At 33.4% G+C, this 26,744-nt stretch overlaps 1 protein-coding gene across 1 annotated transcript in view; it reads left to right on the top strand.

Annotated features, from left to right (window-relative positions):
* CCDC102B (coiled-coil domain containing 102B) overlaps positions 1–26,744 on the top strand; it is a 229,421-nt gene that overhangs the window by 33,118 nt on the left and 169,559 nt on the right. Inside the window, 3 exon segments of the mRNA XM_082355242.1 lie at positions 15,352–15,973; positions 17,530–17,750; positions 26,159–26,267. Coding sequence (XP_082211368.1) covers positions 15,352–15,973; positions 17,530–17,750; positions 26,159–26,267 — 952 coding nt within the window.

The raw sequence follows: 26,744 nt of genomic DNA, 5'->3' as shown, positions 1-26,744 counted from the left end.
AGAACTAAATTCTTACATTAGAAACAAGGAAGGGTCTCAAAACAGTAATGTAAGTTTCTACCTCAAGAAACTAGAAAAAGAAGAGCAAAATATACCCAGAAAAGAAGAAAGAAGGAAGTAATAAAGGTATGAGCAGAAATCAATGAAATCAGAAACAGGAAAACAATAGAGAAAATCATTGAACTCAAAGCTGGTTCTTCAAAAAAATCAAGAGTATTTGATAAACATTTACCAATACTGACAAAAAGGAAAAGAGAGTAGACATAAATCATGAACATCAAGATTAAAATAAGGGACATCACTACACATCCTGCAGTCATTATAAGGAAAATAAGGGAATATTATTAAGCACCTTTATGTTCATAAATTGACAACCTAGAAGGTGTGGATCAATTCCTTAAAACCATAAAATATCAAAAGTCAACCAAGATGAAAGACAATAGTTGAATAGTCTAACAAACATTAAAGAAATTTGAATTTATGACTAAAAATTTTCCAAAAATGAAATTGCCTGGTCTATATAGCTTCACTGGAGAATTCTGTCTTTGTTCAGGCTACCATAACAAAATACCACAGAATGGGTAGCTTATAAACAACATAGACATTTATTTCTTACCGTTCTAGACTCTGGGAAGTCCAAGATCAAGGTGCCATAATGGTTGCATTTTGGTGAGGTCCTTTTCTGATTCATAGCTGGTACTTTTTCACTGTGTCCTCACTTGTGGAAGGGGTAAGCAAGCTCTTGGGGTCTCTTTTATAAAGGCACTAATCCCATTCAGGAGAGCTCCTGACCTAAGTACCTTGCAAAGGCCCCTCCTCCTAATACCATCACATGGAGCACTAGGATTTTAACATGTAATTTTGGGGAGGACACAAACATTTGGACCATAGCACTACCAAATATTTAAAGTATCAATACAAATTTTACACATGTTCTTCCTAAATATAAAAGAGGGAATATTTTCCAACCTAATTTTTTAAAGCCATTATTACCCTGATCCTGAAACCAAAGACAGTACAAAAAAAGAAAACTGTAGTCTGATATCTTGCATGAATTTATGTAAAAATCTTCAACAATATCATACCATGACAAATTCAAAAATGTTACAAATAATTATACACAATGACCTAAAGGAACTTATTCCAGATATACAAGACTTCCAACATTTGAAAATCAATCAGTGTAATTTCCTATACCAACAGGCTAAAGAATAAACATCATATAATTATATCAACTGATACAAAAAAGCATTTGATACAATTCGACATTCATTTATGATAAAAAAAGTCTCAGCAATCTAAGAATGGAGAGGAATGCCTTGATTTGAAAAAAAGCACCTGGAAAAAAACTTTGCAACTATCATCACACTTAATGCTGAAAGATTGAATGCTTTTCCCCTAAGATTGGGAACATGGAAAGAATGTCTGCTCATTTATTTAACATAGCACTGGAAGTTCTAGCCACTGCAACAATGCAAGAAAAAGAAATAAAGGGCATTTAGATCAAAAAGGAAGTTATAAAACTGTTCCCATTTACAGATGGCATGACTGTCTATATAGAAAAATGCCAAGAAATTTGCAAAAACCAAAGCAAAACTGTTAGAATTAGTGAGTTCAGCAAGTTTGCAGTATACAAGAGCACCACACCAAAAATCAATTGCATTTCTATATACTAACATAAATCCATGAAAAAATAAACTAAAAACACAATATCATTTATAATCACTCCAAAGAAAATGCAACCTAAAACATATATAGGCCCTGTATATTGATAACTGCAAAATTCTGCTGAAAGAATCCAAAGATCTAAACAAATGGAGAGGCATGCTGTGTCCATAGGTTTGAAGACTCAGTGTAATAAAGATTTTACTTCTCCCCAAACTGATGTATTGGTTTAGTGCAATTTTCATCAAAACCCAGTAAGTTTTTTTTGTACACATAGATGAAATTGTTTTAAAGTTTATAAAGAAATGCACAAGCTCTAGAATAGTTAAAGCAGTCTTGACACAAAAGAATAAAGTGGGAGGAATCACTCCACCAGATATTGTCTCACTACATAGTACAATAATCAAGATAGTGTTGTACTTGTAGATGGGGAGCAATAGTCACATAGATTAATGGAACAGAATAGACAACCCAGAAATGGACCCAAACAAATATGCTCATGTGATTTTTGACAAAGATGCAAAAGAAATTCAATGAAGGAAGGATAACCTGACAACAAATGGTGTTGGAACAATTGGACCTCTACAGGCGAAAACTGATACTTGTCCTGAACCTCACATGTGATACAAACATTAACTCAAAATGGACTTAACTGTAAAACATTCCACTTTGCACGTTCATAAAAATATATAGGAGAAAATCTTTGGGATCTAGAGCTAGGTGAAGAATTCTTAGATTGGACACCAAAAGCACAATCCACCAAAGAATTGATAAATTGGACACCATCTAAATTAAAAACTGTTGCTCTGTGAAAGTCCATGTTTAGGGAATGAAAAGAGAAAATACATATTGGGAGAAAATATTTGCAAACCATGTATCTGACAAAAGACTGTATCTCTGAAAACCTAATAGTAAAAACCAAAAATACAATTAGAAATGGCTAAGACACATGAAAGGACATTTCACCAAAAATGATATACATTATAGTATGTAAACACATAAAAATACATTTTTAGCTATCAGGGAAATGCAAATTAAAACCACACTGAGATATGCCTATCAGAATGGCTAAAATGAAAAAAATAGTGACAACGCTTATGCTGGAGAGGATGAAAATGTAAAATGGTATAGTCACTCTGGAAAACAGTTTGGCAGTTTCTTATAACACTAAACATGCAATTACTTTATTTCCCAACAGTTGAACTCATGGACATTTATACTAGAGAAATGAAAATTTATGTTCATGCAAAACCATGTATATCAATGTTTATAGCTGTTTTATTTCTAATAGCCAAAAACTGAAAACAGATCAGATGTCTTCCAATAGGTTAGCAGGTTAAACAAACTGTGGCACATACCTACCATGGGATACTCCTCAGCAATGAAAACAAAAACCCCAAGGCAGAATATGTATACTTGCAGCAACTTGGATGATTTCCAGAGTACTATGCAGAGTGAATGAGTGAAACAGCCAATCTGTAAAGATTGCATGATGCATTTTTAAACTTCCATAATATTTTTGCGATGAGAAAATTTTAGAAATGAGAAAATTTAGAAATGGAGATAATTTAGTGGTTTCCAAGGATTAGTGACAGGGTGAGGGAACATGAAGACTGTGGGTTCTGTCTTGACTGGAGTGGTGGATACGCAAAGCCATACATATGATAAAATCGTATAGAAAAAATACACGGACAAACCAAATGGATACAAGTTAAACTGAGAAAATCGGAATAAGTTCAGTGAACTGTATTGATCTCAATACCCTGGCTGGGACATTGTACATAGTTTTGGAAGATGTCATCACTGGGAGAAACTGGCTAACAAGTACATGGATTTCTCGGTATTATTCCTACAACTGCATGTGAATTTACAGTTATCTCAATAAAAATTCAATTATAAACAAAGTATGTACCTTTCTTATTTTGCATTTTCTCTTGATCTCTTAGTTTTTCTGGCTCCAGAATGTAAAAACAAGTAATAAATAAAAACCTCTCAACTAATATATATATTCATTAATATTTATTACAAGGTAACATAATAAGGATTGCCATTTTAATTGTAGAGTACAGATATTTCAAAATAGTAGGAGAGAAGGTTCAGTTTACTCAATATTAGAGTAGAAATCTCTTCTGTCTTTGGAGTAGTTGAATTCCTTAACTTTTCAAATGTTTTGTGTTATGGAAACCTCAAATATTTTTTTTTAAATTCTTTACCCTTAAGGTTTAGACTCGAGTAGTTTAAAGGAAATTCTATCCATATGTTTATAATTTAATATGTTAGGCTGCTTTTTTTCTTTTCTTTTTTATATTTGATGTCTGAGAACTCTCTTGAACTACTTCTTTCAGGGATCTTTTGGCAAGATTAGACTAAGTCACAAACCAAAAATTTCAGTTTGGATTTCAACATACAACAATAATGTGTAGATTCTGTACAATGCCAAGAAGTTTGCTCATTTTGAATCTAAATGCCATAAATACAGAGTTGAAGATTAATCAGTGGCATTGAAGGGCATTGAAAATAATTCTGGTTAATGTTAACTCAGAGTCAATAAATTATTTTATTCTTAAGGTGTACTTGATTTTGGAAATTTGTTAGTTTTCTTAGCAATTCTTAAAAATATTTTTTTTATCTTACCACTTACTATCTAACAGAAATGAATGTTCAGTGAACTATTTCAACTGCACATCTGCCTCTACTTGACCAAACCTATCAAATAATTTTTAAAAGTCTAGTCTTTTAAAATAGGCCCTGCTCTTTTCTATCATAGCATAAACCATGCTTAGTAAGCATGTATGATTTGGATGTAAAAATATAATCTTAGTGTATGTTAGTGATTATTAATTCATGGTCTACAATGAAATAAACATTTACTGAGAATGTGATAGTCTATGCAGATGATTTATATTTTTTGAATCTGAAAAAGACTTTATAAGTATGTTACATGAACCTTGGAAACAATAATGAAACAGAAATTTATATCCAAAATACATTGAAAGTAACTATAATTTTCCCTTAAGTCTTTGCTGCTGAATTGTAGCAAAAACAGGAGAGTATTTTGCAATGAAGGAATTATTTTCTCCAAGTACTGTTGACATTCCTAAATACACACAAAAGTATAGTTCAATCTGCTAAATAATACTATTAAAATCATACACAACCCAGTTAAAATATGTGTATTTTCTATTTGTATAGATATGTATATGTACATTGTGTATATACACACGTACACATGTATATACATACACACTCATGTATGTGGTATACATTTTTTGAGGTGGCTTGGGAAAGCACCTTCAGGGTACTGAGACCTAAATTCCTTAATTTTCTTCTTTTGAACAGGCAATTTAATGCTACGTTGATGCGGGAAAACTGGGCTCCAAAAGAAAATCTTGTTCTGAGACTAAGGTTGTGAGAACAGGGCATGAAGTGTTCATGCCACAACCTTCTTCTTCACCCAGTCTTCCTAGCATTTAGATCTTTCTGTTATAAGAAACACAAGAGGGTGGTATTGGCTGATAAATTCTGTAGACTTCTGGATGCTTTGATGGGTTGAAACTAAATTCTTCCCCCAAGCCCTCGCTTTCCTTAAATTAAGAAGCAATGAGACAACACACTTTGCTGTGGTGTTTGGGTCAGGATGCTGATATTTATCCTGAATATTTGTGAAAGAAACAATTCGGTATAGTGACAATAGCGCTAAACTTTGAGATGAAAGATCTAAATTAAGTCCTGTCTCTGTTACTTATCAGGTTTCTTGACATTGGTCCAGGCACCCATACCTACCAAACAGAACTTCCATAAGCATCATGTAAAATGTACATTAAAAGTGTTTTAAAAATTGTTTTATTATACACATTTTACTATACATCTGGAGGTTGATGCTTGAAATACTACTGTTAGCATTTTACCCTCTTAGTTGGAACCTTCATTGCCTTTTAAATTTTAAATACTCAGAGCAGAACATATTGAAATCCAAGGATTGAGTGAAGAGCATTCCACTCACAGGTCCCAAGGCAGGAATGAGCATGACCTCTTCAAAGAATAGGAAGAAAGTCAGCTTGACAGGAGCAAGAAGGGAAGGTAGAGAAGGGCTGGCGTGGTAGGAATTTAGGTCTGGAGGGAGGCTGGTGCTAGATCTTTTGAAACTGAGACTGTGGTTAAAAGTTTTCATTTTATTCTAATTGTTATAGGGAGGCATTGGTAAGTTTTAATTAGAGTTATATATTTTTATTTAAATTTTTTACAGGATTCTTTGGCTGATGCATACCAAATACATAGAGAGAAGTGTTAATAGACATTTCAGTAGCAGTAATGTTGAGACGGGTGGTGATTGTTTCCACAAGACAGAGACAGTGAAGGTGGACAGAAGTACATGGATCTAGGAAGTAATCTGAAGAAATGAGACGATAGAACTTGCTGACTAAATGTGGGTCAGAGAGAAACTAAGTTTTTGACTTGAGCTGTTGGATGGATGGTGTTGCCATTTACTGTGATGTTAACAATGGGAAAAAACAAATTTGCAGAGGGCTTAGGATCAAGATTTCAATTTGGTCAATGTTGAGGTAGAGATTCCTATTAGACACCCAAGTGGAGATAAAGAGAAAATACTACATTAGTCTAGAACTCAGGAGAAATTGAGGGACTGGAGATATGAATTTGGCAGTCAATGGCAAAGGCATTCTCATTAGAGTCATCAAGCTTTGGACTCTCTAATATTTAGGGAGGAACAGTAGGGAGAAACAAAGGAGACCAAGAAGGAGGAGGTGATGGAATAATCAGAAGGGTGTGGTGATAAGGAAAACAAAAGACACGTGCTTAAAAAGCAAGGAATTTTCAACGGTTTTGAATATTACTGATGTCAAGTTAGGCAAGGGAAAAAGATGAATATCCGATTTGGCAATATTGAGGTCGTTTGTGACCTTGACAAGTGGAATTTCTTTGGAATGGAGTGTGCAGATTTCCAGTTGAAATGGGTTGATGAGAAAATGGCATGTGAGGGAATGAAAGCAGAGGAAATAACACATTAGTTACATTGTCTCTTTTGTCGTGGGTGCAGGGAAATGGGACATTTACTTGGTGAGGAAGGTGGTAATGATGCAATTGGTGTGCTAAAGAGAATGATCCAGTATCGAGGGAAAATTCATGTGACACTCTTGAAACAACTTATTACAAAACTATTAATATCCCCATTTGATAGATGAGGAAGCTTTATCACAAAGGTTAAGTTGCTAAGGTCACAAGGTGGTAAATGACAAAGCAAGAATTTGAACTCATATCTTTGTGGTTTCAAAGTTCAATCTCTTTTCACTATGTCACCTGTTGTTGGCTGACTAATGCCCCCCATCCCAGGTGCCCACATCCTAACCCCTAATCTCCAGAGAACCTGCAATAAGTTACCTTATGCAGTATGGTAAAAGAGACTTTGCAGGTGTGATTAACTTAAGCATTTTGAGATGGGGAGATTATTGTGGATTATCCCAGCAGGGCCAATATAATCACAAGGGTCCTTATAAAAGGGGAGAGGATCAGTGTTAGTAATAGATGTGATGATGGGAACAAAGGATTGGGGTGATGTGAGGAAGGGGCCACGAGCGAAGGGATGCAGTTGCCTTTAGAAGCTGAAAAGTGTCAGAATATGGATTCTCCTTTCAGATCCTCTAGAAGAAACCAGCCCTACCAACACCTTGATTTTAGTCCAGAGAGATTTATTTGGGGTTTCTGAACTTCAGAAATGTAACATAAGTCTGTGTTGTTTTAAGCCATTAAGTTTGTGGTAATTTGCTACAGGGGAAATAGTAAACTAATATACCACCTTTACTGTGTTGATTATTTGCAGAATTGTCTACTGCCCCTGAGCTCAACTTAAATGTGTTTTATCATGGCACTGTCTAATGATTATACTGAATAAATAAATACTACTGTATTTAAAATGTTGATTTATTTGAACATCAAGGCAAAGATGACAGTCTTACACAACTTCTTGTTGGGGGGTAGTAATTTTGAAACTTCTGAAGATTACTGTGGCAAATATTTTGGGTATGGGGCCCTCATTAGCTCTTACAAAGAGTAGCTGCAAACCCAAGGGCTGCCAAGTTACCTCTTGAACTCTGGGGAGGTGTGGATTCCTTAAATCTGGTCTTTCTCTTGTCCGGAATAAAACATGTCTTGCCCCATCTTTTCTGTATGCTCTCTATAGCATATAATGAACCAATAGTCTTGTGATTTTGGGTAGCTGGGCTTTGTAAAGACTTTTTCTTTGATCTGATCATTCAAAAGGGTGAATTTTTATCTCTGCCACCAATTTTAAGCTCTTTACACTGATAATTAAATTCCAGATCATGCATAAGAAGTAAAGCTTCACAAACAATATCATACATGCCTTTATGTGAATATTGCTTTGCTTTAGTAAGAAGTAGCGTGAATGAAACAAAGTATTTGGAAATATTATTCATAAGTATAGCTCACAAATATCTAAATACATTAGAACATTTCTGCTTCTGATATCAGTTTTTTTCTCTTAGCTTTTTGATGTGGAATACATTTCAGTCAATTTGTATTATTAATGTAAGGAATGTACTGTCGGGAAAATTGAACAGACTTTAAGAATAAATATTTTTATTAAAATCTTTTATAACTGCATTTCAAAAGTAAATATGACAGTCATTTGGGTTGTATTCTCCAAACTTCATTATTAAGCCTGTGAAAACTTGACAGTCAGCTGACATAGAATAGTTTGGCAGCTACACACACAGTCCATCAAATGGGTGTGAGAAAACATTACTGAAACATACTGACATGAAAAGAACTTTCTCTTGTTCAGGACAAAGTGTAACCAGATCCATGAAGAATTTCTGACTTAGCTGCACACATTCTTTAAGAGCACGTGTGAATGGGGTGAATGGCTTAGGAATTTTGCTTAGGAAATGCATAGAAAAATTGGGATGGTTTGTGGTTTTGTTCACTATAACCCTAAAATGGACATAAATATTGGAAAATGTTGATGAATTCAATATTAATGAAAATTTGTAATGTTAACAAATGAATACCTTATCAATAAAGAACAAACAGAAAAAAGAATGGAAAGCATATGTCCTCTCAGCACCACGTGGTTTGTCGTGAAACTGTGATAGGAGTTATTTCATAGGGTCATTTGTCTCACATTATGACTTAATAATTATAATTTTGAGTTGTTGGCTGTGTGCTCTTCTGGATTTTAATTTTCTAACTAATATTTATGGACACAGTTTTATTGTCCTCTACATTATTTAATGTCTGTGAAATTACACAAAATTGTGTAAACACAGCAACGTAAATTCCAGCTTCAGGGTCACCTGCCCAGCTTTGGAAAGTGGTAGGATCTTTGACATGACAAGGTTTTTGCTGTTCTTTCTAATAAAATGTGCACCCTGACTGTTAGCCACCTGGAAATTGTAGCAAGATTATTCTTACATGAAAATAAGATTCGACTGGGCTTTATAGTTCTACCACAGCTAATACTAATTTCAACTTTTGGCTTAAGGTCTCAATGGATATTTTGGCTTATTTATTTGGCACGATTAAGTTGGATTAGATTGCATGAGAAAATTGGGATAGTTTGTGGTTTTCTTCACTGAAACCTTGAAATTAACATAAATATTAAAAAATGCTAAGGAATTCAACAAGTGTCAGGCTCCCGTACAAATAGGTAGTAAGTAGCACAGATTTTATATGTACTGTTAGAAGAAATATACTTAAGCTGTAAAAGCAAATCTTAGATGAAATATCTTTCTGTCTTAAGATTTGTTCACTGGTGAGACATTTCAGGAATATTTTAAAACAGAACTTTCTTGAACCTGATTGACACCCCAAGTACCACACAAGAATAGTTAAATTATGTTATATCCTCCAAGAAATTCTAAATTATCTGAACCTAAGTTTGTGCTTGGCAGGCAAAGCACTATAAAAGCTTCAAGGTGATCAGCCTGCCAAAAAACAGAAATTTTATTTTTCCAAGACTCATTACAAATGATACATTGGTACTTTATAACATGGATTGTGGATTTTGGATCTTTCTTTATTCCTTCATTCATATTCTTGAAGAAGTAAGACTGATCACTTTTACCTATGACCTAAAAATGTAGCAATTCGTTTCTTAGCCTCTAAAAGCATAGAAAACATTACTATTGTCTGGAAATGTAGCGATAACATCAAGATGCTATGTGGAGAGATTATTCTGAAATAGTTTATTTTATAAGAAATGAGGTTAATTTTTTATTATTGAGCATTATCTAAGGAACATTATTTTTCTCAAATAATTTTTCCTGGAAACCTAGACTAAAGAAAAGACATCACATTAATTTAAAACAGTGATACATGGCTTCAATAATTCTAGGTAATAGTAAGAAGTTAAAAAGATAGGAAGCAATGAAGAGTCAGCTAAAAAAAGGCAGGGCTTATCACATGAATTCCAGTTCTTTAAAATAAAGATAATTTCTATCTGATCAGATAATGCAATTTAAATTCAATAATGACTCTTGGAAAACATAAATATATATGTTTTATTGACAAAACGTTTGCATTTGTGCTTATTTTAGACTATACTACTTTTAGAAAATAAAGTAAGCTTTAAATAAATGGCAACTTGCACAAATTTTATATTATTTAGTTGCCTTTTTTGTGCAAGTATTTCCTGCCTCTACATGATTCCAGAATCTCACATTCACATCAGCAAATGTAGACTATAACTGTCTGTATAATTTGCCACCATGTATGGATTTTTAAAATATAATATTTTTAAAATACTGTAGGCAAAACTTGACCTATATCAATGTGATGTCATATGGCCATTCATTGTAATTATTTCACTTACCTCACTATCACAGCTGCAGTCTTCATGTTTAATATTTAGTGTTCTCTTGCAAAACATTCCTAAAATATATTGTATTTTTCCACATTGACCCATACAAAATGAATGCATTTTTATACTAATCACTTGTGCATGTTTGACAGGCCACATTTTAAAATACAATATGATGTTTTACTTTCCTGAATATTAAAAACTGATCCTTCTTTTTCTCTTTCTATCACAGTGTGTGGTGTCATATCTATTGTAACTATTCCTTAGTATTATGTTTTATATCTGTATTGATCTATTTTCTCCTTGCTATGGCTTTTATTAACATTATTGCATATGCATTAGAGGTCCTGTGTGTCTTGGAAAAAAAATCTAAGAAGGGTTTCATATAAAATTCATTTCCTATAGGTTAATGGAAAGCAATACATATAAATAATAAAACAAAAATCCCTTTGGGCCCTATTTTGTTCTGCCCTGATATTGTAACTTACGCCAAAAATGCTTTTATTTCTGGTCCACCTCATTCTTCTGATAACACTTAAGACATCACTTCAGAGAGACTTCTCTCAGTATGTAGGTATGTGTTAAATCACAACACACTGCTTATTTCTTTCAAAGACAGTGAAAATATGTGTTAGCTTGATTTATTGCTATTGGCAGTTAGCAAGGTCCCAGGATGGCAGAAGCCATGTCTATTTTGTTCACTATCACAGAGGAGGCCAGAGGGAGGGCCTCAGATGTAGGGCCTCCAGGGGATGGAGGAGAGTCAAGCATAGGTCCCAGGAGCCGCTTCCTGAAGGATGGGAAGCCAGGAGGAACTGGGTGTGTGGAGAGAGGGGAGAGTGCACCTGCATAGCAATCAGATTGCACAAAGGAGATCACTGAGGTGAGGTTTGTACAAGACACAGACACACCAGGGTGGCGGAAGCATGGAGGAATGGACAAGCCTAGACCTTGCAGCTCCTTTAAGCAACGAGCAGGAGATTGAATTGACTCAAAACGCAATGTCAGGATCAGTTGACTACTTGTAGTTTGATTTAATGGGAGATATCTGAACGTAAAAATATCCAGAATGAGACTCTGTCAAATGTATTTATGAAATAATCTAAAAGGTGATCTCACTATAGTGCAAATAGATATTTTGAAGCTGGAGATTTTTGATATGGAGGGGCATTGGCCCTGGGTTCAAATTTCCTCAATTCCCAAACTGGATTGACCCCTTCTTTTTTCTTTATCCTTTCCTTTATTTAAAAAAATTTTTTCTTAATAAAGTATAGTTGATTTACAATATTGAGTTAGTTTCAGATATACAGAAAAGTAGTCAGTTATATATATATATATATATTTTTTTCAGATTATTTTCCATTGTAAGTTATCATAAGATATTTTATACAGTAAGTCTTTGTTGTTTATCTATTTTCTGCATAGTAGTGTGTATCTGTTAATCCCATGCTCCTAATTTATCCCTCCCCCACCTCCCTTTCCCCTTTGGTAACCATAAATTTGTTTTCTGTGGGTTGACTTCTTCTTAGTGTCTGACTTGGGCTGGCTACATTAGAACCCTAAGCCCTAGTTTCTTCATATCTGGGATGGAGATAATAATAGTACTGAATAATATTAATATGATATAAAAATTGAGATTGTACCCTTATTACATGAAATTCAGAGCTTTCTTTTTATAAATCACATTTATCTGTTGCTATCCCTATTTTTTAAGCACAGCATTTCTCTTTCAAAAGAGAGGAAAGAAACTGAAAAAAATTAAGTAGTACAATAGTCCAAGGTGACATACATAGTGACTTGTATAGCACTGAGAAGAATTGTCACCTTGCCTAAGAGACAGTCTGGGCTAGCCAATCTGTAGGCATTTTCCCACTTAATGGTCACAAGAACTCAGTGAGGTACATGATGATTCTGTTTTCCTTTACAAATAAGGATATGAGTCAAAGGCAATTTATATGGTTTGTCTACTTTCAGCTACCTAGAAAGTGGCAGAGTCAGAACTTGGACCAATAGACTCTGGAGCCCAATGTCTCACACATTAAGCTCCTCTTTGGCAAGAAATAATACATTTAGTAATATAGTCTATACATTGTAGACCCATCAAATTTTATTAATATGGCTATATACTACATTCAAAAATACTTGCAGTAATCGTGGTAGCCTGGTTGTATGAACTTTTTAAAAACAGCTTTATTGAGGTGTAATTGGTTTAAAATACTGCATGTATTTAATATATACAATTTGATGAGCTTGGACATATGTGTGCACCCATGAAACCATCACCATGCTCAAGATAATAAACATGTCCATCACCTCCAAGAGTTTCCCTGTGCTCCCCACTCCTTTTTTTTGTGGTAAAAACAATCCAAAAATTAATATAAGAAACCAGAGTCAATAGCATTAAAATATTTTCCCATATATCAAAGGCTTTGTGCTACAACCACTGAAAAATACTTTCATCATCATCTGAAACAAAACGTGAAGATTAGGTACATATGTATAGAGAAAATTAATGCTTTAATAAATACACATGAGGATTAAATATCCCCATTTACACTTGCTTGAGAAACACTTTAGGACAGGAAATACTATTGAAATTCAAGGACTAAATAATTAAACCCAACTCAATTTTGTTTAGTCAGATGTGAAAAAATACATAGTTAATTGGCAGGCAAGATCTCAATGTACCAGAGTCTAATTATAGAGTCTTCAAAACACTAGTGAAATAAAAGTTAGACATTTTAAAAGACATTACAATTTTAGGATACTGATTTATTTTGAAAAATGGCAAGGTTAAATTTAAGTTTAATATGCTGAAATAAATATTCTGTCTTCATTTTGGAATTTCTACCAAAAGAAATATATCATTAAATAGTGAAATATATATAAATATAAAAATATATACATATACAGATATATACATATAATAACTTGGTATGCTTCTAATTAAGAGTTCCTCTTGTTCTTTTTTTTTTAATATTGGTCTTGGTTTACTAATGGTCCAAGAAATTTGGTCAGTTATATTATCATTGCCCTCTGAGTTACAGTAAATGAAAGGAACAGTTGCTCCAAGTCAGCACTAATTCAAATATGATTGGACATATACTAATGCTAACAAAAATAATTACAACCACAAATCTATATTATTATAATAAGTATTATAATAAGGAGTGAATTGGTTTGACATCTCTACAGAACACTTATTAAAATGTGTTTTTTTCTACAACTGCAAGTGATATGCATTTAATATTATATACTCTTGTTTTCAGTGAATAGAAGTGTATTTTGTAACTTAATTGGTATAATGAAACCCCTTCAGTTAATTAAATAGATGGTTCATAAAAAGACAGTTTATGATCTGTAACTATATAAGAGGAAATAAAAAAAGGGAGTAGTTAATGTCATGAATACAAAATGTTATCTAAGCTTATTTACACCAGAAAATCTTCTTTGATAATAAAAATGGGTAATCTTATACAACAATAGAACTTTATTAATTTTAGATTAACCTGCATGATTTGAGCATTTATTTTAAAGAAAATGTTCCACTTGCTAAATCCTCAACGTGGTTATGTTGTTATATTGAATAAAATAATGGGTGTACATACTGATAAGAAAGGTTTGCACTTACCAATTAATTTGTCTTTGCTATTTATATGGAAAGCTGTTTTTATTTCCTTTTTAAAGCTTTGAAATTACTGAGACTTTGCTCAGTGTTGTCTGTGAAGCCTCTTAATTTCTAGGAAACAGCTCACTACTTCTTTGGCAGTTCTCCCTAGAGTACCTTGTCCATACCCTAGGAAGCTAACATTGATTTGACACATAATACAATGCTAAAAAAATTTGATTAAATACATGTATTTTTATAGGCATATTATGTATTTTAAATTTTATGTGCTTGTCTCATCTACTGGACTATAAAATCTTTAAGGACAAAGACCATGTCTTATTCATATTGTATTTTTTGAACTTATCATAATATTAACCATAGTAGGAAATTAATTCATGTATCAGTTAGATGTCATTTTGACTCCAAGTAACAGAAAACTCAACAATCATAGCTTAAATAAATATAGCTAATCATTCTCACATAGCAAGGAAACCAGAGGTATGGATTCTTTGTTTCATGCTGTAACTCCATTGTTACATCAAGCTCTTTTCATCCATCTGTTCCACCATTTTTAACATTACAGGGTGGCTGTTACACTTACCTTCTTCCAGAATCATGTCTTTGTTCAAGCAGGAAGAAAGCAGAGGAAAAAGGGTTTCTCATTTTGATGTTTTCACATTTTTCTAGATGGGAAACTTTTCTAGCAGACTTCCCCTCACATCTCATCAGCCAGAACCAGGTCATATGCTGCTTTAAGACCAGTGAATGGTAAATTAAATGGGGGTTGTCATGGAAGATTTAGACCACTCAAGATTTAGCCCCTGGAATTGGAATAGGGGCTTATCCTTCCACAGATCAACTGCTTCTGCCTTCCACCTGAACAAATTGTGCTTTAGTTAGCCGGGGAAAAGGGGACCATTGAGCAGTTAATGGACAATGTGTGTTACAATAAATATTACGTGAAAAGAATTGGATTTGTTAAGATCACGTCCTGTGCTATCCCCAGTTGCATCTTTACATATTTATTTGTATTCGTTTGGCAAAATTAAGTGTGAGCGATTTCTGTTTCTTTGAGGATAATTACAAATGCATAAATTCCTCTCTATTTTTACAGTGGGAAGAAAAATATGCAATGTTGAGAAGATGCATTGTTTTTATCACTTTCTGTTTTAAATGTCGGTCTTGCTCTTATAATTGCAGAGGAAATTCAAATGCAATTATGTTCTCTGTCTTTTCTTAGGCCTGAAAAGATAAATATGAATTTAGAGTCCATTCATCGGTTAATTGAAGAAACACAAATCTTCCAGATGCAGCAGTCATCAGTTAAACCGCCGTGTGACCTGGGGGCACCTGCCTCATCCCCCAGGGACACCTGTAGCTCCTGTTTGCCCCTTCATGCGCTGCAATCTCATGCCGCTCACAACTCCCATGCTCATTCCTGCAGCATCAACGACTGGGGCATTTGTGAAGAACTTCGCCTGCGGGAACTTGAGGAGGTCAAGGCCAGAGCCGCTCAGATGGAGAAGACCATGCGATGGTGGTCAGACTGCACGGCCAACTGGAGAGAAAAGTGGAGTAAAGTTCGAGCTGAAAGGAACAGCGCCAGGGAGGAAGGAAGACAGCTCAGAATAAAATTAGAGATGACCATGAAGGAATTGAGTGCCTTGAAAAAGAAGCAAAGTTTGTCACATCAAAAAGAGGCCTTGGAAGCTAGAGTCACCCAGGACCGGAAGCTTCCTAGTTTCATAGAAGTGTCCTATGCACAGAGAGACCCCTTTCAAATTGGTTCCAAAACGTGTGAGTCCATCAGAGAGTGCTTGGGAAAGAGAGAATATCCTACCAAGGAGAACATAAATAGAAAGGTCAGAAAAAAATCCAGAGGAATCTAGAGGTTATGTGCATATTTGAATGCTGTATATAGTAATGGGGAGGGAAGAGAAAATAGCAAAACCAGTGGTGACTGTATTTGTTTGTTTAGGCTGCCAGAACTAAGTACCTCAGACTGAGTGGCTTTAGCGACGGAAATTTATTTTCTCACCGTTCTAGAGGCTAGAAGTCTGAGATACAGGTGTCAGCAGGGCTGGTTTCTGCTGAGGCCTTCCTCCTTGGCTTATAGATGGCGGTCTTCTCCCTGTGTCTTCACATCACCTTTTCTCTGTGTGTGTCTGTGTCCAAATTTCCTCTTCTTCTTTTTTTTAAATTTATTTTATTGAGGTATAGTTGATTTACAATGTTGTGTTAATTTCTACTGTACAGCAAAATGATTCAGTTATACATATAAATATATTGTTTTTCATAATATTTTCTATTACAGGATATTGAGTATAGTTCCCTGTGCTGTACAGTAGGACTTTGTTGTTTATCCATCCTATATATATGAGTTTGCATCTCCTCTTCTTATAAGGATACCATCACTAGGCCCACCCTGATGACCCTCATTTTAACTTAATTACCTTTTAAAGACCCTGTCTCCAAATACAGTCACATTCTGAGGTACTGGGGGTTGGGGGGTGCAGACTTCAACATATGGGTTTTAGGGGAGACACGATTCAGTCCATATTACTGATATTACTAGTATTTTTAGCCAAAGAAGAACCCCAGCATTTTTTATGTTAAAAGAAGATATTTAGAGAGATTTCTCTCCATTTACCCTAATAAGCCACTATTAATAAATTATCCATACAGTAGTTTAAAACATTTCCCAAGGTTTGGGACTCTGGCCTCACAATTAATTCCTGTAAAATGGGTACCATAGGGAAATACCTTTAGGGAATACTTCACACTACCCACTTCTGGAATTTCTTGGTAGATTTGGAATCTTGAAATTTCTGAGAATTCTGCACATAACAGAAATTTGTAAACTTTAATCTAGCAGTTCATACACTTATCTATTGATGAACCACCCCCCATATATTTTTTTTAATCTGGTAAATATTATTAACAACTCATGGAACATACTTTGGGAAACTTTAGGAATTCATGTTATCTCTTTAAATAGTTTGTATTATTTACGCTTTATATTATTACCCCTTTCTATTTAATTCCATCTCTAAAAACATAAAATCAATTAATATCTTGTTTTTCTATAATTCCATCTAAAATGTTAAGCTTTTCATGATGTATGGAGTTTATGTTAGATATAACGTATTCCACTGTAAATGGAAAATTTTAAAAGACTGCAGGGAAACTTATTTTATTAGAATATGGTAGAACATTGAAAGGAAAAAAAAGCCTAAAAATATATAAGTTAAAGTTTGTCCATATAACACTATTAGAGAATGATAAATAAATGAAAATATGAATTTGATGCTGAATCATAACATTTTATTTCCTTTCAAAAATGTTTTCTTCATGATTTTTCTACATTGGATTTTAAAATTCAACAATAATAATTGTTTTGTATTTTTTTTTCTTTCAGGAAGAAGGTTTGATTATTGACCCATTAAAATTAAATGAAGAGGTGAAACTCAATCTAGATTGTCCTGATTTATTCAAGAATGGTGGTTCTGAAAACTGTACAGTGAGACCTGGATTAAGACTGCAGGCAATAAATCTGCCTCTGGAGAATGGAGTTCCTGAAATTTCAGCTTTGCAGGTGCATTTGGATGAGTTCCAAAAAATCTTATGGAAAGAAAGAGAGTAAGTACTAATCATTGTCTTCCTTAACCAAGTCTGTTTTTCAAATTTCTTAAAATTGTTAAGTCTCTTAAACTAGCCATCTGCTAATATATTTTACCTATGATTAGTCATTAAGTACTAATATTTTAAAAATGAGTTTGAATTTTATATTCATTTTTTGAATTTTGAAAAGTAAATTATAACAGGTTCGTTTTTATCATTTTTTTATCATAACCTTGTTCTCATCTTCTCTGGTAGATTCACCTTTATTATATTTGAATTATTAATGTTTATGATTAAAATAACCTGTGTATTATCTAACTTTTACAGCATTCATAGATTTCAGTGAGTCAATAAAAATGAATAGATATGTTAATATTCATAAGGGAAAACTCACAATTTGGTGAGGTACTGATTGCAGAAAAAGATGCTTTATTCATTGACCATTTATAGTATAGAGGAAGGAGCACTAGACTTGATTAAATCACCTGGACATTCATCTTGGTTCTGACATACTCTAGCTATATGATATTGGGTTAGTCAAGGGTGTGCTATTGTCAACTTTGTAAAAATATGGATAGTGATACCTGTGTTCCAACGATCTATTGTTTTATAACAACTTCTCAAATGATGATTATTATGGAGACAACAATCACCATGTATTCTGTTCATGAATCTTGAGCATGGATTTATATGGACAGCTTACCTCTTGCTACATGTGACCTCAGCTGGGATGGCTCAAAGGCCGAGGGTGGCTTTAGGTGCGGGGGGCGGTGTAGAATTATCTGAAGTCTCACTTACTCACATATCTGGCAGCTGACCTTTTCTCTCATCTGGGATCTCAGTTGGAACATCTGTATATAGCCTATCTGTGTGGCCACTTGGCTAACTCACAGCATAATGGCTTGGTTGAAAGTGAACATCTGACAAGCACAGAGATAAATAAATGGTATTTTAATGACCTGGCTTTAAAAGTCACATAGCATCACTTCTGCCCTCTTCACTGGATTCTTATGAGAATCAAACACAATGTCTGGGAAAGTGGCCACTAACATGAATTACTCAATATGGGTTTTTTTTGTTGTTGTTCCCTCATGATCACCCTAGAAACTAATAAGTGGAATATTTGATGTACTTTAAAATGTGTTCCCCAAATCTGAAAATAATTATTTTTCCATCTCTTTAGTTATGACTCTTAATGGGCAGAATAAAAAAAAAACTGGGAGTGATGTGTATTATCACTAAGTATGAATATAATTATATATTATATAATGGTTTTAATTTCCCTGGTTTACGTGGATTGAAACAGTGATAAGTATGCACACAAACCTCTCACCAGTACTATAAGCTCTTTATCTGCCAATCCTTTTCTGTCAGCCACAAGTCCCTCTGAAATTTATTCCTACCACTAATTCCCTTTTTCAGATTCTTTGCCTATACCTCACCACATGCACAGATTGTGATAATACAAGTATCTGTGTAGAGAATAAATATTTATTATTCTACCATCAAGTGTAAATTCCTAATAGAGGCAATCAACATTAGTAGAAAAGAGAATAAAATTGAATGCCTGCCCCCATATTAACAATTAATTTACTCTGGAACTACAGGTCTCAGTCAAGTTCTAACCTCTGGGCTTCATTTCTTGAAGGATTTAACTTTTTAGTGGTTATAGACTTCTCTCCAACCCACTCACAATGCTACTTCACCTACATAACGTAATAGGAGCAATGTGAAAATGCTGTTTCCTGCATGTAGACTCCCAAAGGTACCAGTTTTAATGATACACATGTGTGTCTTTACACTCTCACTTGTACACATGTACATGTACATATATATCTGACTTCCTTGGAATAAATGAACAATCACCATAGTAATAAGTAAATCCCCCAGTTCTCAGCAAATTCAGCATATAAACAAAAGACAGGCTGAAGAATAAGGGGGAAACGGGGTCTTTGATTCCATTTTGCTTTCTCACTCTCCTCTTTAAGAAGCAGTCCCATGGGTATGATATGTCCATGAATTAACACTAGCCTGCAATCCACGTGAGGCCATGGCAAAGCCTTTTTTTCTATCACAAGAGAATGTTTCCCAAGGATACAGTATATACTTTTACTATAAATCTGTCTAATCTTTTAAATTCTTCCTCCTGGAATCTCAGTGAGTGGGTGGCTGGAGTTGAGAAGATGTGAATGTAATTTTTTCTATGTTCCCAGCTAGTGGGAAACTTCTCTTGACTAGAGCACAGGAATCAACCTAGAGAACTCAGGGAATCATTTCCACCATTGACTGACTAGAACCCCCTCATCTAAAACACTAAAGTTTATCTATTATTTGTAATATTCGTACTGTTCAGTTTGATGAATAATTACCCAGTATCTGGAAGCTGCTCATGTACTGAGAATTTGTATATTTCTGATCTCTTAAATAAAACGACTTCCCAGGTAGAAAATTTGAGATGAGGGCGGGAAAACTTATCCTCGTACAGAGTTATGTGTACCTAAACATTTAGGAAGAGGAACTCTGGCAATATTACGTCTTAAGTAAGAGAGATGATGAGGTAAAATATTTTGATGTGCTGTTTTAGCCTTTAGAATTAGTTCTAAAGTTAAACTGCAGATGGCACCTGCATCCCTTACAAAATGTTAGCTTTCTGTCAATTAATCTGAGCTTTAATCTCCCTTTCCATTTTATTTTCTTAATTTGTTTTCTATGTAAGAAGAGCAGTATGCTTCAATTATTTTTCTTTGCTTCATTAAATGTTATGTTTTTTTCTCAATAAAATGAGATTTTAAATCTTGGTGAGATAGTACAGCAAACTGAAAATGCTCCAATGATTAGCATGAGAAAGAAATCTATATATATGGTTGTGAATATTCCTCAATTAAGACAATGAAAAAATTGCATGCAAGTCTGATTAATATTATTTAATGTAATATTGTTAAAGAATAGAAAGTCAGATCTACTTTACTTATTTATTCACTGTTACTAATGGGATATACAGTAAGCTTATAACTGACAAATAAAATTTATATATATTTAAGGTATACAACATGATGTTTTGATGCATATACATACTTGGAAATGATTACCATAATCAAGCTAATTAATACACCCATCACTTCACATAGTTATTATTTTTGTGTGTGGTAAGAACACTTATGATCTACTCTCTTAGCAAATTTCAAGTATACAGTACCATGTTGTTCACTATAGTCACGACGCTGTACATTCATCTTTTTTTTTTTTTTTTTTTTTGCTATTGAGTTGTATGATTTCCTTTTATATATTTTGGATATTAACCCCAGTGTGGTGTGCAAATAATTCCTCCATTCCATAGGTTACCTTTTCATTTTAATTGTTTCTTTTGCTGTGCAGAAGCTTTTTAGTTTGGTATAGTCCCACTTATTTATTTTTGCTTTTTTGGTACCTGTGCTTTTGATGTAGAATCAAAATAATCTTTGCCAATACTAATATTCAGGAGCTTTCCCCTTATGTTTTCTTCCAGGTATTTTACATTTCAGGTCTTAAATTAAGGTCTTGAATCCATTTCAAGTTAATTTTTGTGTATTTTTGCAATTTCTTTTTTACCCTAAAGTATGTTTGTGTTTGGGCAGTCCTGTACCTAATGAGAGAGTCTATCTCTCTGTGTAGACTATAAAAGCACTAGTAATTCTCTACCTCAGTCTCCTTTGCAATTAGGGTGCAGACGGTTGACATAGGAACAGCTGTTCAAATGTAGCCACCTAGTTGTTTTAGCATAAATTAATCCTCCAAGAAGATGAGAGCACCAGCATCCATCCTGGTGAGGGGAGAAGGCAGTGGCAGTAGCTACATCTTGTTTTCAGAGGCAGCAGCAGCCTCAAGTCTCTGGTGACATCATCCCATGACTCGAGTTGAGGGGATGTTGAGGTCATGCTGTGATGTCTGTACCTAAATGGTGGCCCCAAGAAAGTGCTGATGGGAAGATTTCTATGGCTTTATCTTTGGTATTTCTGACTGCAGGTTCTCAATCTGCTTCACTGGCTCTCCCAGAGATTCTTTGTGCTATTAATGTCTCTTCCTATTTAAATTAGCTATTCTGAGTATATTTGTTTGTTGGACACACAGTTGATATCAGGAGAGTGTACAGGCAACAGGCAGTGGGGTCTTCATTGGGCTGGTTCTGTGACATGAGATGGGTCTTGTTCCTGGCTGCATAGCCTTGTCCAAGCCTTGGTCTCTGGTCCTCCTGGGTGTCTCTGAGCTTAACAGTATTCTTTAAAGTCATCTCTTTTCTAATTAAATTAACTATATATGGCTTTGGCTATTTGCTGAAAATGCTGAAAGGTGATGAAAACGAAAGATATTGAAAGATGTTACTGCTGAAATATGTAGTTATAAATAGTGAAATCATGAAATGATAAATAGGTTGCTTATTAAAAGTATACTTGTAAAAAATTTTATTATTCATCATTTAATACTAACTCTAAATTTTAGACTAATGAAAAAATGGATATCTAGATGTTATTACAAATTAATTATTTTTGTCTGGCAAAAAAATTTGACACTAATAGACCTCTAAGAAAATACTGACTAGATATTTTACAGTGAAATTTCACACAGTTCAAAAATGATTAATATTTATTACCAGATAGTAATGTTTAGGAATTTTTATCTCTGAAAAAATTTTGATTAATCTTCCTGTCTAGATGTTTAAAATTTATGCCCATTTATTATGGGATCATTATGGGATGATTAACAAAGTATCAAAAGATTGCATAGAAATATAATCATATCTTTTTATAAAAATCATTTTGGTTCATATACTACTTTTTAGATCCTGCAAATATTATACATTTTAACAATCTGATTTTTAAAAGTTTGTATCATCATATTAAAATACTATATTTTTTCTGAGCTTTGTCTTAGTAATTTTTTTTAAAGAATCTGTGCATAAAATATGCAATATCCTTTAGAGTAAATTAGTTTTTTTTTTTTTTTGCCTTCTTGTAGTTCAAACAATATGGTGATAGTTTAAATTTCAATTATAAATGTAAGTACAATTAATCAATTTTGAAAATCTCTCTAAAATGTAGAATAAATTGATTAGGCCAGAAAATTAAGGATTTAAAGAGTGCCCTCTGCTGCATAAATTTAAGTGTGCACAGTCCTTATGTCCTAATGCTTGAAACAAATAGTCACTGTTTTTTTTTATAAAGCTATGCTGAAATATACCCAAGCATCACATTGCTATTAAATAAATTTTTATGAATTGCCTGTTCTCTCACTTCTCTAAATTGTACCATTTTACAGAATGAAATACATAATTTTCTTCCACTAAACTAATAAATATCAGTTATTTTATTTAAGATGTATACTTAAAGAGAGAAATAATGCTATATTTTAAATGTGACTAATCTGCCTTAAATAAAGAATACAAATGGTTAACTATTCATTTTAATATGCTTTTCAAAATTATTTTCATTTCATGAACTGGCCTTGAATACTTAGTCTAGATGTAATCTACATATAATTATATCTTTAGACTATATCTATATTTACATGTAACTAAAAGTTTAATATAATTTGCAGTGTTCTGTTTGAACTTCTTATAAAACCCCTGAGAGCATAGTTGCCACAGTAATTCTGATGACAATTTCGAGGATCAACATTTATTCTACAGTAATTATAAATCATTTTTATGTTAATATGAGCTTTTTTGCTAACATTATCATTTGATTTATTAGAGTGTAATGTTAAAAGCTGACACTGATTTCTCAACATGTATAATTTTGAATTTGTAAATTCAAAAATGTAGACTTTTCTCAAATTTTCAAGTATAATTTTTATATTAATCTGTTTATAAATAATTCTCAAAATTAATTTTGAGAAAATTTTCTCAATGTTTGCTTCATTACACAAATGTATTTGATCAATATCCTTTAATAAAATTATTTTATTAATTTAAGATATTCCTTTCACTGATGAAAACATTGTCATGTTCTACTCGTGTAATTCTAATAAATTAAAATTATAAATATGGTGATTCTTAAGTATTTCAATGAAGTCACAAACAATACAATTTTATTATATTTTTCAACTTAAATTTACAGGTTAAAGTCAATACTCAATTTCTTTTAAATATTCAAACATACCTTATCATCCAAAACTTTAAAACCTGAATGCCAAATACATAACATATTTTAATATACAATGTCTTTTATGTATTTTTTCTATATTTAACACAAAATGTTACTATTTGGCAATTTGTTCCCAATTTCTATATTTAATCCTATTCTTAAAATCTCAAACACAGTCACTAAGAGCAAAAATCGTATCATGGTAAGCAACTGGGGTGTCATCAGCTGGCTAAATTTACTTATCTATCAGAATTTTTGGCTGCGGTTGTTAATCTGGACCTGTGGACATCCATAGGAGTGTTCTGAAGAACCTATTGAGTCTTTTTCTTTGTTCATTGTAATATATGTACTGTGTTAATATGGGATTCCAAATTATAGTCCTATAAATAGTGCTGGTGTCTTTTGCAACTTAAGTCTTTTGAGGTGAAGTTAAGCTGTAACAAATTCTTTTACTATCCTCTTTCAATTTTATGGCTTGATTCATGCAAATATTATTATGTAACTCTTTAATGGGCTGCTTATCCATTGATTGGATTAAACTAATATATTTATGGCCTAATTCTATTTTGAATTATTTTCATACTATTGCTACCTAGAAGATTCCTAATTCTTATAAATATGGAAATGGCATTCAATTTTTATTCTGGATGCATCTTCTAGCTCTGTGAATATGTCCTAAGATCTTTCTAGCAGCATTATCACTGAAATAGATCCGTGTGTGTATTAGCTAATTATAAATACAGTAAGACTGTAACTAATAACTACAGAATCTTAGAGGCAGGTAACAATCAGAATTTATTTGGTTGGAGTCTGTGAGCCACTGGAGGTTGGTTATCTGGACAGGGCTCTGCAGGGAAAACTCAGCTGTGATTCATGGCTCTTATCTTCCCCTGGGAGCAGTGGGCCTGCACAGGTATGTATTTCTCATAGTAATGGCCAAAATATAAGTGAGTAAACCCAGTTACACAAACACTTTTTAAGTCTTTGGCCACATCATGCCCAATAGCAACCCATTGGTAATGTCAGGCACATTTTCTATTTCCAAGGCACAGCAAGTGACAATTTCATCTTGTGTTTCAGCACTAAATAACATGTATCACTATTTTTCTAGCTTCTTATGTTTTCTTTCCAGCCCCTGTCCACCATCTGACCCCTAAATTAGGTCTACATATTTTTCATTTTTGTTGTTGCAGCATCTCCTTTTAAGTATCATTTCCTGTATCAGCTATCTTTTGCTGCATAAAATAATAATAATAATTCAGTAGCTTGAGACAACAAAGTATTTTGCCTGGGTGGATGCAAGGTCAGCTGACCTCCACTGGACCAGCTGGGCTTGGCTCCTTGGTAAGGTTGAGCTCAGATCTGCTTCACATGTTTATTTGGGGACAGCGGTTCCCGGGGGAAACTCTTTTCACAGTGATGGCTGAGGGATAAAAGAAGCCTAACCACACAAATTCTTTTCAAATTTCTGTAATCTGTCACATCGGATAATATCCCATTGTCAAAGCCTAGAATCCAGGGATGGGGAAAGCAACTCTGTCCATGGAAGAAGAGGAAAGAGAATAAGTATTTTTAACAATAATCTACCACACAGATAAGGACTGACCATTTGCAAAGGTCGATATATGCTAATTACCACCAGAAATAAACAATTATTTTCAGGACTCACTCTAATAGATGTGTGGGCATGGGAAAAAAAATCAATGATGAGATATTAAAGGATTAAATATTTTCATCCAAGTTCTGTCACTTATTCTACAAATAGAGAAATTAATTTCAATTATTTTAAATAATTTAAATAAAGATCCCAGTGAAACTGCTTTATTAAAACAGAGTTGCAGATATTTAAAAAGTATTTTTATATCTCCAATAAATGACTGATTTCTTAAATGGTTATGTGGACTCCTTGGTATTCTCTGTCATATCAAAGAATTCTTCATTCATATACAGTCATGATATGAAGTTGGATAAAAACCATGTTAAAATTAGAAACATATATATATCCTCCCATGTAAGGAAACAATATGAATAAGAAGCATTGAAAGAAATGAATGAATAATGCAGGAGACAGCAGGCAGAAAGTCAATTATTTTAATGCTGGCAAAGCCAAGTTAAATGTGTTTAAACTACTGTAAACCAACTTTTACTCAATATTTTTAATTTTTAATAAGCTGAAAAAAGTTTTCTGTCATGACAATGATCATATACAAATATAAAAAATTAGGAAAATAGAAAATCTAAAATTGAATGCATTCCTAAAATTATTTTAAAATTGTAAGTCTATTTTGCTTTTAATTCTCTATTTAGAATGCGCTTATCTTTGGAAAAAGAAATAGAACGGCTGGAGTCAGCTTTGTCTGTGTGGAAATGGAAGTATGAAGAACTGAAAGAATCAAAGACAAAAAGTCTGAAAGAGGTAGGGAGACGTATGATGGAAAGGAAGCAACTGACTGTTTTCTCTGTTCCAATGTGTAACCTGGTGGGCAGAAGACTGAGTAGACAAGAGGAAAGGAGGTTAAAAGATTGAATTCCCTCTATAAAAGGAATATTTGAACTCACATATTAATAGTGGACTCAGTCAAACTCAAGCCATAAGAAACTTTGTTCTAAATAACACATATTTTTAATGATCAACCACATGACACAATTAACTATCCATTCCAGGCACATGTGAGGGGACGGACAGCCTAAGATGCCATCATATCATAACATCTATAATAAACAACTTTATCTTACTCTTTTATAAAGCATTCTGAAAATATTAATTTATCTTAAGTATATTTAAGTTCTTTTCACATTGGCATTATAGTTACTCAGAATCAGACATTAGCCTTTATACATTTCCTTTGCATTTTCATCAGTAAAATGCTGTCATGAACACTTTCCATGATTT

The sequence above is a fragment of the Balaenoptera borealis genome (assembly GCF_965194805.1).
Source record: "Balaenoptera borealis genome assembly, chromosome: 14".
NCBI lineage: Eukaryota > Metazoa > Chordata > Mammalia > Artiodactyla > Balaenopteridae > Balaenoptera > Balaenoptera borealis.
This window is presented reverse-complemented; position numbering and strand designations above follow the sequence as displayed.